The 15046-nt window shown below is 41.5% G+C and overlaps 1 protein-coding gene across 3 annotated transcripts in view; it reads right to left on the reverse strand.

Moving 5' to 3' along the window:
• Positions 1 to 15046, reverse strand: part of TSPAN12 (tetraspanin 12) — a 46927-nt gene that overhangs the window by 23743 nt on the left and 8138 nt on the right. For all 3 annotated transcript variants that reach the window (XM_042018108.1, XM_042018107.1, XM_042018106.1), the window contains exons 3-4: positions 8766 to 8848; positions 7994 to 8129 (exon numbers count right to left, since the gene is read on the reverse strand). In XM_042018108.1, coding sequence (XP_041874042.1) covers positions 7994 to 8129; positions 8766 to 8848 — 219 coding nt within the window. The remainder of the gene's footprint in view (positions 1 to 7993; positions 8130 to 8765; positions 8849 to 15046) is intronic.

The following is a 15046-nucleotide window of genomic DNA, read 5'->3' on the forward strand; positions in this document are numbered from 1 at the left end:
AAAAATGCATAATAGTTAGTACAGGCATCATCTCCAGCAGTTTACGTTTGAATTCAAAATTAGAAATATAGCAAGAACAAAAATACTCTATTTTTCTGAGAAAGTTACTCATATTTGAAACTACTGGGGTATAATAAAAATTGGTGAACTTTAAGTGTATTTACTCTTACCAGTGGAACATCAAACCAGCAGTACCTCAGAATGTAATCTAAATGTCCAGCCCTTAGTTACCCACTGACTATCTGAAACTGAGCTTTAGCAGAGTACTAGCTTCTCATCAAACCTGAACTACAGTATTATAAACACATTTAAACCAGTCTTTCAAACAAGGCAGGTGTCGGTTCTTTTGGGGTTCAGTCTGGACTGGGCGTAGACGGAGACAGGGACGAGAGATCTCTATAGGCAGATCTCGGAACATGCGGTTTATTGCAAAGGGCGTGGGTATAGGGGCACTGCTCAGAGCTGCAGCTGACAGCTCTGAGCAGGCCCAAGAGAGCAAGAGAGTAAGCGGGTAAGAGAGAGAGAGAGCGAGAGGAATGAGAGTGAAGAAGTGTGTGTGAAGAGAGAGTAAGAGTGTGTAAGAGTAAGAGAGAGAGTGAGAGAGTAAGAGTGTGCGAAGAGTGGAATGGTGAAGTCTTGGTTACAATACAATAAATCATCTTCTGTACTGAATATTCTAATTGTCACTAACCAATCTAATACAAGATACAAATCCTATAGCATTTACATACAGCCTATAAGAGTTCTTATATTACCATAGAGTGTTACATCTTAACTCCTAAAAACTACTCTTTGGACCCCTTCTGCTGAGCTAGTAGGGTCTGCTCTGACCCTTGGACCTGCCTGCAAGCAGAGGGTATTGTTCAATCAAGAGGGGATTACCTTCAGTCGGCCATACCATTGTTTTCCAGTTGTTCAGTAACTAAGACTTGGTAATTCAAAGGTGGCTTTCATTTCGATGTCACTTATAGTTTTCATATTCCCAAAATCTTTTGTCAGGCAATCATATTTATAAGGCTTTCCTGTTTTCATCTTCCCCAACATCTCCCCCGTTCTGATGAACAATTAAGATATTAGACACAGTCCTACTTGTCATTTTTTGCACACACTGAAGTATACAAGGTACTGCTACTAAAACTATAATTATTACTGCTAGAATAATCAAGCCTATTTTACAGAGTTCCCTTAGCCAAGGTGCAAAGCTCCAACCATCAAACAAGCTGTCTAGCCAAGACGGGTCATCTGTTGTAATTTGGTTAGCTAGGTCCCTTAGGTTTTGTAACTGTTTGTGGATGGAAACAGAATGATCGGATAAGTTCATACAGCATAATCCTTCAAAATCTTCACAGCCATGCCCATGTGCTAATAAAAGATAATCAATGCAAGTCTGGTGTCTATGGCTGGGAGTTGGAGAAATGTGATGATTATCATATGGCCAATATTTATCAAAAGTAACATTACCAAAACCTTCTGGGAAAGGCACTCAATAAGTTGAGAAAGGTTTGTCAGGGCTTGTGTCAGATAGACAGATGGTATCGGAGCCTGCAGATTTGGCTAAGGCAACTCAGACATTTGTCTTTGGTTGATTTACAGGTAAAGCTTCACTGCAAAAACAAAAACAAAAGGTTAAAAGCAACATGCATCTACATAAATAATACTAAAACTCCATTCTTTTCTTGAGCTGTTTTTTGGCAGATCGCTTTCTTCTGGTGATTCTGCGCACTTCAGGTCTGGGTGCTTGCTTCCTGGCTTCCACTTGCAGGGTCACTGGCTGAAGTGGAACCGACAATGGGCTTTGATGTGTGGTACAGCTTCACGTTCTTTGCTGGAATCCACTTGGTTCCTTCACCTGTGGAGAGACATGCAAATCCCTTTCCCCACATTATAAGATCATATGGTCTTTCTATTTTTCCTGATGCTAAATTCTTAATTAAAACTGGGGGGTGCTCTTTCAGTTTTGCTTTTTTGTTGTTTAAGAAATGTCTGAAAATGAGGGGGTCAGGCTCTTCTGCAGAGCTGTTCAAGAAATTAAAAACATACAAGGCTTTATTCAACCTTCTTTGAGGTGTAGCCTAGGCTTTTCCCCTTTTCTGTTGATTTAAAATGCGTTTTAAAGTTTGATGTGTTCCTTTTAGGGTACTTTTTAGCAGTTGTTTAAGATACGGTGAGCAAATACCACTGTATCTTACAGCACTTTTTAGTTCTTTAATTTCGAGAGTGTGGATAGCAGCCCACGTTTTAGGACTGTCAGGCTGTTGGCTAGCTATCACAGGCTTAGTTAACAGACTAAGACTTTCATCTTTATAGATTTGGGGTCTTATTTCATGGCAATCTGTTAACTGAGAATAATCTGAGCACTTTGGAGGATTTTTTGATTCAGAAGGTAGCGCTGACAAACTCTCAGAACTCATTTTCTCTTTCTGGGTTGCAAGATCCCCGCCGCTCGCTGGCGGGGCTCTGGGGCTCATTGCAAACAAATCTGGCTGCTTTTCAGAGTCTACTTGTGTTAGTTTTAAAGCATCAGCTCCGGCAGAGGGGCTCTCCGTCTCCCCTGCCACTGGAGCTGCATCATTGCCCTCCATACCCCCCCTGCTTGCGGCTTCTGAGGCGAGGCTGCGCTGCGCGGAGGGATACGGCCGTGCGGTGTCGGGGGACCCCGGCGGGGGCGGCTGCGGCGCGGGGATGGGACCCGGCAGGGGCGATGATGGCACGGCAGAGCTCGGGAGTGGCGCAGCCAATCTCGGTGGCGGCGGGCGAGGAGGCGGCGGGGCCGCGGGGGACTGGCTCCGTGACTCTGGCACGGCCGATTGAGGCGGCGGCGGGCGAGGGGGCGGGGCGGAGCTGCGCGGCGGTGGGGGGGGGCACGGCGAATAGTTCCATTAACGCTGCACAAGCCGGGATGAGTTCTGCGGTACTCTTGTCCCAGCGTGATATGGCATTAAATAATTTGATTCCCACTGAGTCCCAAAAGTCTCTGGTGTAGACTGCTGAACGGTCAGCATTTGGGAAATTAATCAGAGTCCATTCTAAGAGGTTTTTTAGCTCCTGTTTAGGTAATTGTCTTGAACCAGAGCTTATAAGTAAATGCTTAAGTTGCTTATAGAGATCTCTGTCATGGGCAGAGTGGATTTGTCCCATTATTAGACCAGTATGATACTCACTTAGATGATGTCGCAGGAGCAGTGTCCTTAGTCAGAGGTCCGTCGTGGGGGGCTGGCCAGGCACTCCACTCGGCGCTCAGGACGCTGCTTTTGGGTCCTTTCTCAGAGCTCCAGTTTTAGGCGTCGCTTGGCAACGGCTTTCCGTGCTCACGACCTCACGGGTGGGTCCACACTGAGCTCCAGTGCGGGCGGTGCTGAGCACTACTCGCCTGTGCTCGGGGCGCGCGGCAGGGTCCCTCTGTAGAGCTCCGGTCGGCGCTGCTTAGCAGGGTGTCCGTGCTCAAGGGGTGCCACGCAAACTTCCTCAAAGAGCTCCAGGGAGCCGCTGCGCAGCAGTGGCCACCTGTGCTCGAGGACTGCCAGGCAATTCCCTCCAAGAGCTCCAGGTAATCCCCGTGCTCGAGGGCTGCCTCAGCAGAATTATAGAGCTCCGGCTTTTACGATGCGCAGCAACGGTATGCCGTGCTCACGACACGTTCTAGGTGGCTATAACTGGTCTTTTAGTTACCATCCATGGAGAAGTCTCCCACAGATGGAGAAAGCTGCACCGGGCCTTCAATCACGTTGTGCGCCAGACTGTAGGTGCTGGGTGTGGGTTCGGCAATCACGATGGGCGCCAGACTGGTGGGAGCTTTGTGGTTCAGTCTGGACTGGGCGTAGACGGACGGTGACGAGAGATCTCTATAGGCAGATCTCGGAACATGCGGTTTATTGCAAAGGGCGTGGGTATAGGGGCACTGCTCAGAGCTGCAGCTGGCAGCTCTGAGCAGGCCCAAGAGAGCAAGAGAGTAAGCGGGTAAGAGAGAGAGCGAGCGAGAGGAATGAGAGTGAAGAAGAAGTGATGAGAATAGAATAGAATGGAATGGTGAAGTCCTGGTTACAATACAATAAATCATCTTCTGTACTGAATATTCTAATTGTCACTAACCAATCTAATACAAGATACAAATCCTATAGCATTTACATACAGCCTATAAGAGTTCTTATATTACCATAGAGTGTTACATCTTAACTTCTAAAAACTACTCTTTGGACCCCCTCTGCTGAGCTAGTAGGGTCTGCTCTGACCCTTGGACCTGCCTGCAAGCAGAGGGTATTGTTCAATCAAGAGGGGATTACCTTCAGTCGGCCATACCATTGTTTTCCAGTTGTTCAGTAACTAAGATTTGGTATTTCAAAAGTGGCTTTCATTTCGATGTCGCCTGTAGTTTTCATATTCCCAAAGTCTTTTGTCAGGCAATCATATTTATAAGGCTTTCCTGTTTCATCTTCCCCAACAGGCAGGCTAACCTGTCTTGTTACTCACTGTCCTCCTCCCACTCATACCACATTTGTAAATGGGCTGTTGATAAAAGCCACTAAATACAAACTCAGTCTGTCCAGCTTAATACCAAACTGCACGGGTTTACACCAAGTATGCCTGTTAGTTACTTATTCCCTTCAATGCTTGGTATCTAAATAATGAAGAAATACTTTTGGTTGGTAAATAACAATTCCAGTGCCAAATGTTAGTACAAGGTATTGGAGCAGCTGTAACTGTGCTAAGAGTCCACATGGATAGGAACAAATATTCTTTATTACTACAGAGCAAACAAACTATACAACTGCTGCCACAAAAACGAAAAGAAAACAGACAACAAAATTTATTATCACTGAAGGCTCATATTAATTCCTGCCAACTGTAGTCATAAGTACTACAGAATAGTTGATGGCTGTGGTACTGTAGAGCAGCTAACATTTCACACAGAGTAAGAATGCTTTCTAGGAAGAAGACATTAGCAGTTATTGGTATCTTGCAACATAGCAGATGTCCAAATTTAATCACCCTTATCACCTCTGCATCCACACGGACTGAAGTGGGTGAATGCAGACAGAAGAATTTGCCTCAAGTGTTGATACGGTCAACAGTATCTCATCATTCTTTAGATAGACTTCACAGAAACCACTAGTTTAATGATGGTTTGTCTGGTTGTGTTTCAACGCAATACATGGCTTAGTCTGCCAGGGTCCAATTTATAACCAGGTTCCACCATAACTGAATTAATAAGCGGTTTGACCACACACCAACAGGGTCTAACAATGTTTAGCTCTGAGAAATATTTATTACTCTGTCAACTTTATGATAAAAATCAGTAACAGGATTTGTTCTACTGACCATCAAGTATTTCTAACAGTTTTCCCTTTGTGAAAACATATGCAGACGAATTTGAATCCTGTGCTGTTTGAATGCTGCAGTTACAGAAAAGTCATGATTATAAACACAAGAACTTGCAATGAAAACGCCAGCCAGGAAGTATTTTCCAGTGGGATTTTCATTAAGCTCTTCTTGTCAAGCAACAGAGCTTACTCTTCTTATTTTCATAAAACATGAACTTAAAAAAAACAAAAAAAACCCAAAAACATACTTAAGGTTACTATTCTTAAAGAATATATTGGGTTATTTTTTGTTAGGCAATGTGCACAGCAGACTTCGAAAACAATCCAAAATGTACAGGGCCTCAGAAGAAGAGAGGCAAAGTATTTTTTTTCCAAACCCAGAACGAATCTTTTTGAAAGAACTGTACCAACCACCATAAAACCTGGACTCTACTTTCCCATCCTTGGACTTTCATGCATCCAAGTCAGTGACTTGGAAGAGCCCAGATCTTCCACTTTAGGCTGGCATCACAGCTACTTCTACATGAGGAGGTTGGTCAATCACACAAAAAAAATATAGAAACTCAAGGTACACATGGACTCTTCAGACCAACTACCCTTCAGGACATATTTCTGAAGTGATTGAAATTAAATGATCATAGCTTTAAAAGGCTGGTTCTACAAAAACTCCAGAGTATACACCTCAGACGACTGTGGTTTTACATTTTCCTTCTATTAAGCTGAGCAAACATGAGTTTGATTTATACTTATGCCCCCATGTGAAGACAGAAAGGTTTCAAGCATTTAATTGCAAGACAAAATTTCAAAAACAAATGAAAATGATTATGTATTCAAATGTATTAAAACCTAACACTATCTCTATTTTATTGTCCTTACACTTTATTACATTTTATAAAAATCCATTTCAATTAACATCAGCACTAGCAATGAGCACGCTGCCAGGATGTCAAGACTTGTATCCAAATATCTGTGCATGCCATCATTATGGCTTTCATGTACTTCAAAAAGAAGATTAAAAGCATGATTGAAGAGGTTGTTAATGTTTAACATGAAGGTTCTTTTCTTTTAGTTCATCTGGTTGAACAAAAGCTCATTTTGTTGATCCATCAGTTTTTGGATTAGTCTGATGAATGAAGCATTGACTTATGTCTGCATACTTCTCTATGGTATAACACAACTGCATTCATTTAACAATCAATCAAAGACAATGACATACTTAGGAAGATATCATTTAGTTTTGCTTATCAGTTTTTTTAGCAAGAGCAAATCTCAAGCTGCTGAAAATGAAATATTGCAACATAAAATGATAGAAATGTCTTGTTTTGATTTAGTATAACTTGACTGCCTAAACACACTTCAGTTGATTTATTTCCAGATGGCACTAAAGGCTATAAATGATTTTTTCTTTCCACTTGCAGTGTAAATAAACTGAAGGCCAAAACTAGTTTTAACTTCATTTTCTCTTGAAATAGTTAGGTGGGCTTTTTCAAAGCTTATACTGAAAATGACGTTTTCTTTCCCCAGATACTACATGGCATTGATCTACATCGTATAGTTGTTTTTACCTGTTAATTAGTTTAATTAGTATTAAAAACTATCACAACTATAAAATAAAGAACAGATTATGAAAGTAATCTTATAACCTTACGAAAACCTCAAGAGGTGAAGGGTCATATCTGCCCACTTTCTCTTACTGTAATTAGAGTAGTCAAGTCTGATACACCTCTTTCACGTCCATTGCTCCTGCTCTCTTGGACTTACAGACTGCTTGGAATCCTGCTTATCCTCATGTTAAAAAACAGAGTCCAATTCTGCAAAGAGCTACAGCTACACTTTTAAGAAGCATACAGGTATGTGGCACTCTTGGATTTCAGTACTGCCAACAGGCTAAAAATTTTAACTCTAAACCTTTAAAATTTGTGTGAACTTGATGGGCTTTTGCTGGAATGGCATTTTTTTTGTTGGTTTTTGGTTGACTGTTTCTTTTATTGTCCTCAAATTCACTGACTTCCAGATGAAGAAAATAGTTGGCTCCCTTGACGGTCAAAGCCACGTCACAGTTAAACTGTACACAGAGCCATGCGCAGGAAAGACTACTACACTTCAGCTGCTTCCAGCTCAGTTATATACTCTCCAAACAAAGGAAAAAGATGAGTACTTGGAATTTATTTTAAAACTTGCTTGCAACCAAATGCAACTGAAAAATTCCACATCCATGTAAGAGAAGACAAAGCTTCTGAACACACTCAGAATTAACTTTTGTCAGCTACAAGTGCTGTTACTTTACACACACAGTCAATTGTGGAATAAAGCAAAGCCTAGGTTAGGTAGCTATTGCACAGCTAAGAGTCAAAACAGTAGCATATGGGTTTATTTCAGAGTACTGAGACTCATGTCCCTATAATTATTAGTACTTAAGAGTTTGAGTTATTTTTCCCTTCACCAACTCCTCTACTAAATGAAGTGGATTTTTGCAGTTGAGACACTGCTTGTCTTTCAGTCACAGCATAATGCAGTCTAGGCAATAAATTATTTCCTACTGTGTGCTTTGCAATTACAATTCCTCACCAATACCATAACTCAACATGGTAATAAAAAATAATCAGTATTTATCAAGTGCCTGTGGATTAAAACCTTTCTAACTCCTGAAACAAAAGAGAAGTTATGAAACATACCCAGACAAGGAGCAACAGATTTCTTTTTACCGTTCCACAGTACCCCAGCATTCCAACTATGATGAGGAAACAGCAGACTGCAATCATAACCGGGTGGACCACAGGAAAGTAAGTCAAAATGACAGCCTCCTCCACCCTAAAACCAATCAGAACAAAAATCAAAAAAAGCATAATCACACAAAAATGATACATAGGAAAAAAAATACAGCCGTTAAAAAGAAAATGGTTGATTAGCAGATGTGTTCTTTCCAGCACCTTACACATTTCACAGAAATCTCTTCAACGTGGTTTTAAGGTCAAATGGTGCATTTGAGTACCAAAAAGTAATGCATTGTCCAAAACCTCTCTGGAGCAAAGGCAATCTTCCTGTCCTGCACTTGCACAGTAAGTAGCACAGTGAGGCCCTGTTTTATCACTAGGGCTCATAAACACTGGTGCAATAAAATTAACAGAATTCCTAAATCCCTGGACTGAATAAAGTATTCAAAACTAAATAGTAATATAATATGATTACAAGTTGTCAAAGGGCCAAAAATTGAACCCTGTCAGAAGAGAAAGGCACAAGATTGAAACCCTATCCTTTCCCCGTTTCTAATTTCAACTGATGCCTGAAATTGTGGCAAAAAAATGCACCTTTAAATAAAAAAATTATTAGTTTAACTGAAGGATTCTTAATTCTACAAATCCTAATTAGGAAGCTTGCCATACAGAATGAACAACATCTACCACAATCAGTCACTCACACAGATTAAAAGTTTAACTAAAGCTTTACCTTGTTTCTGCAGTTAAAGTGAGAACATTATTCAAGTAGTCTCTCAGCCAAGCAGAAACACCTAATATGCTGATGGACATCAACTAAAAAAAAAACATTAAGTTATTTATCATGTGTTTAAAGCAAATTGCAAGATCATTCATAATTTAAGTAGAGGATCAATCATCACTAATATTTTTCATGCATTCATTTATTTGAACAGTGTCCCCAAAACTGTACTTCTGTGTGCTTAGAATTGGTTTGTTGCCCAAGTATTAGGCAGCCAGTGAAAATAATCTTCTTTTCCACCTAGGATGCTACTGCTGGCTCCTATCCCACCACTGCACAACATACCATAGAAACAACAAAAATCAGAGACTCTTTCAGGGCTCAGAAGTGATACACATCAGTCTGCATGAAATCATGAAGCTATGCTCAGGTACACAGCTAGTGAAGAAAAATCTGACAGAACAGTACTGATACATTGACACACAGAAGAGATTTAGCTTTGGGTTAAATTTAGAAGAATCTGATTGTCTTGCTCATGCAGATAGAGTGACACCATGAACACTATGTCTCAGTTTCCTGAACCATAAAATGAAAATAAAACTAACTGCATTTCAATTATAAACCATATAAAGCATTTGGGTACCTAACCTGTCAGGCATTTCAGAGGCATAAAGCCACTACCCTTTTACCAGGACTGCTCCCACAGCAAGCAAATCTCCAAGACTGAGCCCACCTAGAATTGCCACCACCTCAGCAGATGGATTTTGGTCACCTGATGCCATCATACACTTCAGTACACCTGGAACTTACCAGGAGAAGCTCTGCCCTCTGATTCTGTTCAGAAGTCAAACCTGAACGACATGTTCAGAACCTGCCATGCTGTGACAGCACAGCTCTGCTGCTGCTGTAGCAGAGGTACTGCCAGAGGACAAGGCATTCCTCACGCAGTTTCACGGGGGCACCTAGACCTGAACCACAGAACACACAGGACCTCAGAAGCACCACTGTCTAGCTGGGGGAGGGACACCTAAGCATACTGACTCTCCTGAATACTACTGTTTTCATGCGCTGTATAGGGGTATGGCAGGACACATCAGCATTATACTTACAGTTTCTTAAATCAGTAAGAAGTGCTAATCTCCTGTTTTCCTCAACATCTAGCTTCTCATATGCCCTCATATTCCCCCGAAGTTGTTTTGAAGAACAAGTTAAGTGGTTCAAATCTAACAGGAGAAGTCACTCTGTGTCCTTACTGGCTCCCCTGCCTGCAGCATGCCCACAGCAGACTATTTCTGCCTTTAAAGTTTCACAGAACTCCCAGTACCTATCCCAGAGCTTCTTCCTAGTTTTCAGATCTGATGCACAAAGTACAGGCACTGCCCTGGGTCTGGGTGCTGCCAGCAAGGGCTGGGTGCTTGGCATGCTGCAAGCATACCCTGAAAGCTAGTGCATGCTACAGCTCAACTATGTTCACTCATGTTCTTTACACTCTGTGGGATCTGTTTTGGCTGGCAAAACAGTAAAGAACATTTTCTGTTGTCTTATTTGCAGGAAGCTGCAGGAACAAGGACAACAAGATGACTGGAATCTCCTAAATAAATTCCTATCTACTTGGAAGAAAGCATCAGGCAAACATACCACACATGCAGTCAAAACACTAGAGAGGTAAAGCAGACTACAAACAGCCAGCCTACTTTCTTGTAGTCAAAAGGCAATAAAAATGTTTTTAACCTTCCACATTTCCCTGAAAGACCTGTTGATACACACAGAAAAGCATTAACTCAGATGACCACTCTCTTTATGGTAAAATATTGCAGATAAAGTGGGTTGCTTCATGTTACCACAGTGGTGTTCAGAAGTGAGAAGTCCATCAAAACACTCCTCAGTAACTTTAGTAAGAGCCACATAGTCCTGCTACAAAAACAGTACCAGAAAAATGATCGCTTTCTAAATAATATTCTTCCTCAAACACCAGACTGGTGGACTGCCTACTCCTTGCTGTCCATTAGGAACTCTCAGACTGCACAAATTTTCTTTCGGCCTTCAGCATGCGGCAACACATTGTACACAGCAGTGAGAGGAGGTGGATTTCGAGGAAGGCAAGATTGCTCCTTCAGCAGAGGTAAGATTTGGCAGCATATTGAAGCATGCAGGTTATTCACAGACAACAGGGAGATCACAGAGCAACCAGGTTAAAGGCAGAGGGGACAGAAAGGACCCCCTGGAGACCAAAAGTACTGAGCAGAGCCTGTCACTAAGAGAATCATTCAGCTTGCTAGAAGAAAGGACTTGCATGCAAAGGCAAATCAGGAAGGACAAGAACTTTTATTTCTGTTCTGCCTGCCTAAATTGAGTCTTCTCTACCTAGATACGTATTTTTACCCACATAAAATCTGTGGAAAATCTAGGCAGATACATTACTAAGCTGAGGCCAACACATGGCTGTGTGACTTCTACAGAAATGCTCAATGACGACATCAGAGAACGTGACTCCCTCTTCACTTATGAACAAGAAGAGAAGGACTGCTCCCTTTAACCTAGGAAACATAACCTTCACAAATAATGTAACTACATGAACACCATTTCAGTTTGTAAGAACAACCTCTCTATGAAAGGCCTCTTGCATCATTCAGAAAGATTTTAGCCATTTAGATTCCCCTGGGTGCTCTCACTTAGTGTAAATAGCTAACAGACAATTACTACTGTTTCTTGCTGATGTAAATTACATGCAAAAACATTCCACCTATAGAGCCTGTGAGAGCCAGGCTGCAGCTCACCCACCCACCTCTCCTGTGCCTGGCATGATCTCACCACCATTAACTGCTTCAGGTGTTACTGATTTCTGCTACTCTTACAATGCACAAGAGCTCAGTCAGCATTGCTCTGAGCAAGTACAATGCCTTACCTCACTGCTACACAGATGTTACACACAGATCACCTGTGCAACACCCTCCTGCCAATCAAACTCCTAGTGAGGCACCTTTAGGCACTGTATTTTCAAGAAAGTCCAAAAGTGAATTATTACTCTGAATGACCTGAAAGCCAGAGTACTGTGACACACTCGATTCACAGGCATGAAAGTTAGTAACAGTGTCCAGCTGGGGCAGCAGAAAGGCATGGGTCAGAAAGTGAAGGCAAATACAACAGGCTCCTCTTGAAAAAAAGGAGGCCTGTGAAAGAAACTGATAAAAAAGCAATTCAGCAATAAGTTGATTACAAAAGGTGTATTTCACAGCACATAAGCCAGCAAGTGCTTGGCAGCTCTTCACTAACAGAAGGAAGTGATGGGGAAAAAGTTGCATCCCTTCTGATCAGCAGAAGTGAGCCTCAGGGCAGGAACACGCTGACAGATGAAAGATGCCTTTGCAACACCGGACTGCCCTGCATAATGACTGATGTTTATTTTAGTGACAAAAGATTATCAAGCACTAGCTCCCATCCATCAGTCCACTTGCTCACCTGCTCCACAGCCACAAGGGAATCACAATAAGAACACAACACACATGTCTGACCTCCACAGCCTCCTGCTGACTCAACATGCAGATGTGCTGCCCTGTAAAAGCACTAAACATCCTCAAGTGCCAGATGACATCAAAAAAGCTCCAGGCACCCACCACTTCACACTACCTACAGCACATGCAGATCTTCAGCCAGCAGCACAGGAAGTCCATCAACACCAACACTACAACTCAGCTCAGGCACTCAGTAGGCAGGAACAATAACAGCCTCCCCAAAAACCTTGGTGTGCATCCAAACCCACCAGCAAGTATCAGCAGGCACATCACTGCAATTCACTGCCAAGTGATTTTCAAGAAGTCATGGGCAGGGACAAGGTCCTGATTACAGCTATTGTTGATTCATTTGAAGGATGGTAAAAAGGTCACCCCAAAAAACTGGCAGTCCCTACTTCAGCCATTGTTTTGTAACTAATTTATATGTAAAATACAGTTAAAATCTGTACCAAGCAATCAGATGAAAGAACACAAGTTTATGACAAATAAAACTGCTACGATAATTCTCACATTAGCAGTAACATCATTTCACCAAAAAGTTTTCATTCAAGCTTCTCTGATGACAGCCAGTCTGCTGTGCTGTAAATATAATGTGATAGTATGCAGTAAAACATGTTCATTTGTTGCAGCTGGCTGCACAAGTCACTATGGGTTTAATTCTGAACTGTCACAGTATGTTGCATAGCCATCAACAAGACACTGACGAGTCCACAACGATGCCTGCTGTCATACTCTATTTTAAATATATTTTCACACTGATTAAACCAAGGTAATAAATTCAATTTTTATATATGAGCAATATGCACACAATAACACATTAAATTTGCAAATGAATTTCTAACAAAGTTTCTAAAGCTACTAAGGTTTTCTCAGACAACTGAATTACACCATCCAACAACAGACTTCAGCTATTAGGAGCAATCATTTCCAAGCATAGTTTAAATTGCCTTTGGAACTCTTACATAAATTAGATAGCAAAATGAAAATATAAAATCATCTGTAATTCATTAAGTATATATTTTTAGCTGTTTTTTGGAAAGTTCTACTCCCACTGCCTTTGAGGCCATACCTAAACTGGAAAATAAATCTGCATTTTCAATTAATAAATGAACATGGATTTCTGTCTTTAAGGGAACAAGTCCAATTTATATTGCTATTTGCACACCTGTGTTCACCCCCTCATCATTTTTTTTTCATTCAAACATTCTAACATGTTCATTTTACTGTGCTCAAATTTGAGAAAGGGTTTTTCTTACCTATTAAACTGGAGAAAGATTAAAAGTATCTTCCATACCAAAAATCACACATGATCGTTTTTATTTTAACAGATGGGGTAAACAACTTCAGGCCATGCTTTGATATCCATAATGAAATGCTGACTAGCAGCATTACAGAGCAACCTGCTTTGCATGAAAAGGTTTCTGGCTCCAAGGAAATGACTTCCAACATATGACAACATTCATCAGAATATGTCCTCTAATTTTAGTTAAAAATAAAAAAACAAACCAAACTAAACCACAAACAAACAAACACACCAACCAAACCTTGTGAAAATCTTCCTGTTAAAATTGGTTTGGGTAATCTGACCTATGATTTACCCTTACCAAGGGGGCAGGGGGATACATCATTACAAGGTCGTGAACAGAGTATGCTGCAATGCTTTTCACAGGATTTTCACTATTAGATTCAACATTCAGATCACTGAACAAACACAGATAACTCATGTCCATGGATAAACAGACAGCTACATTTTTTGGGTCAGAGGGACATAAGGGTGGAGGAGGGGGGACAAGAGGCCTTGTGTTTCTGTAGTACCTAGCAAAACCATTGAAATGTTTTGAGAAAGAAGAATTGCCTACAAAAAAGGGAAATCCCCCATTTCCTAAAAAAGGACCTTTAATTCGATAGATATTCCAATATTTTGTTTTCGCTAAGCTTCCTACAAGGTTATGCCTTGGTCCACTCCCACCTCAGTAAACAGCTGAAGCACGTTCATATTTGCACTTTCAATCTGGGTTTGCTTGCACAGCTGCAACAGTGAGTTAGCAACCTGCTCCACATTTGGCACGGGCTGGAACTCGCACACTTTGCAATAAGGCAACTGCTGGAGCACTGACAGGCTGCTGAGAGGTCACCCTCCCAGGGAACACGAGCAAGTTTTCCAGCAGGTGGCTGTTCAAGGCGCCCAGAGAAAGCACAGCAAGAGCCCAACCACGCAAACAATGCTGAGGTACAGTTCTACTGTGTCAGACCCGCATCAGCCTCTGGCCTGTGTAGCACAAGGGTACATTAAAAGCAAAGAGGGATGAGGAAGTCCATGCATTTCTTTAACCACCCTCTCTATGACTACTCAAGCACTGCACTTCTTGTCAGGACATGACTTGTGCCACTTTTCCCTCAAAAGTAACCATCTCACTGTCAGGATGTCTTTTGCTCTGCAGAAGTGCAGGCATGTGCTGTTCATCGCAGGTAATCCAGAGCAATGATCACAGCTCAAGCATCCCAGCTCAAGCATCCCAATCCATATCACAATCCACACATCACCATCAAGATGATATGCCTTCACATATACACAATATACTCTTAATTTTGTTTCTCTAAGAGTTTGCTTTTATTCATGGACAGTAGTCAATCTCAGAGATACAGGCAAATTATTTTTAAATTCACCATATATATATATTTATTTAACTGGAAGAGCAACACAAAGAAAGGAGCATGTATTTCCTATGATCCACAGGACTACATCTTAGCCGTTTGTGGGTTTATCACCTAACTTTCCTG

Source organism: Corvus kubaryi, unplaced genomic scaffold (genome assembly GCF_017639235.1).
Source record: "Corvus kubaryi isolate FWS band 111438036 unplaced genomic scaffold, C.kubaryi_AGA036_p1.0 137, whole genome shotgun sequence".
Taxonomy (NCBI): domain Eukaryota; kingdom Metazoa; phylum Chordata; class Aves; order Passeriformes; family Corvidae; genus Corvus; species Corvus kubaryi.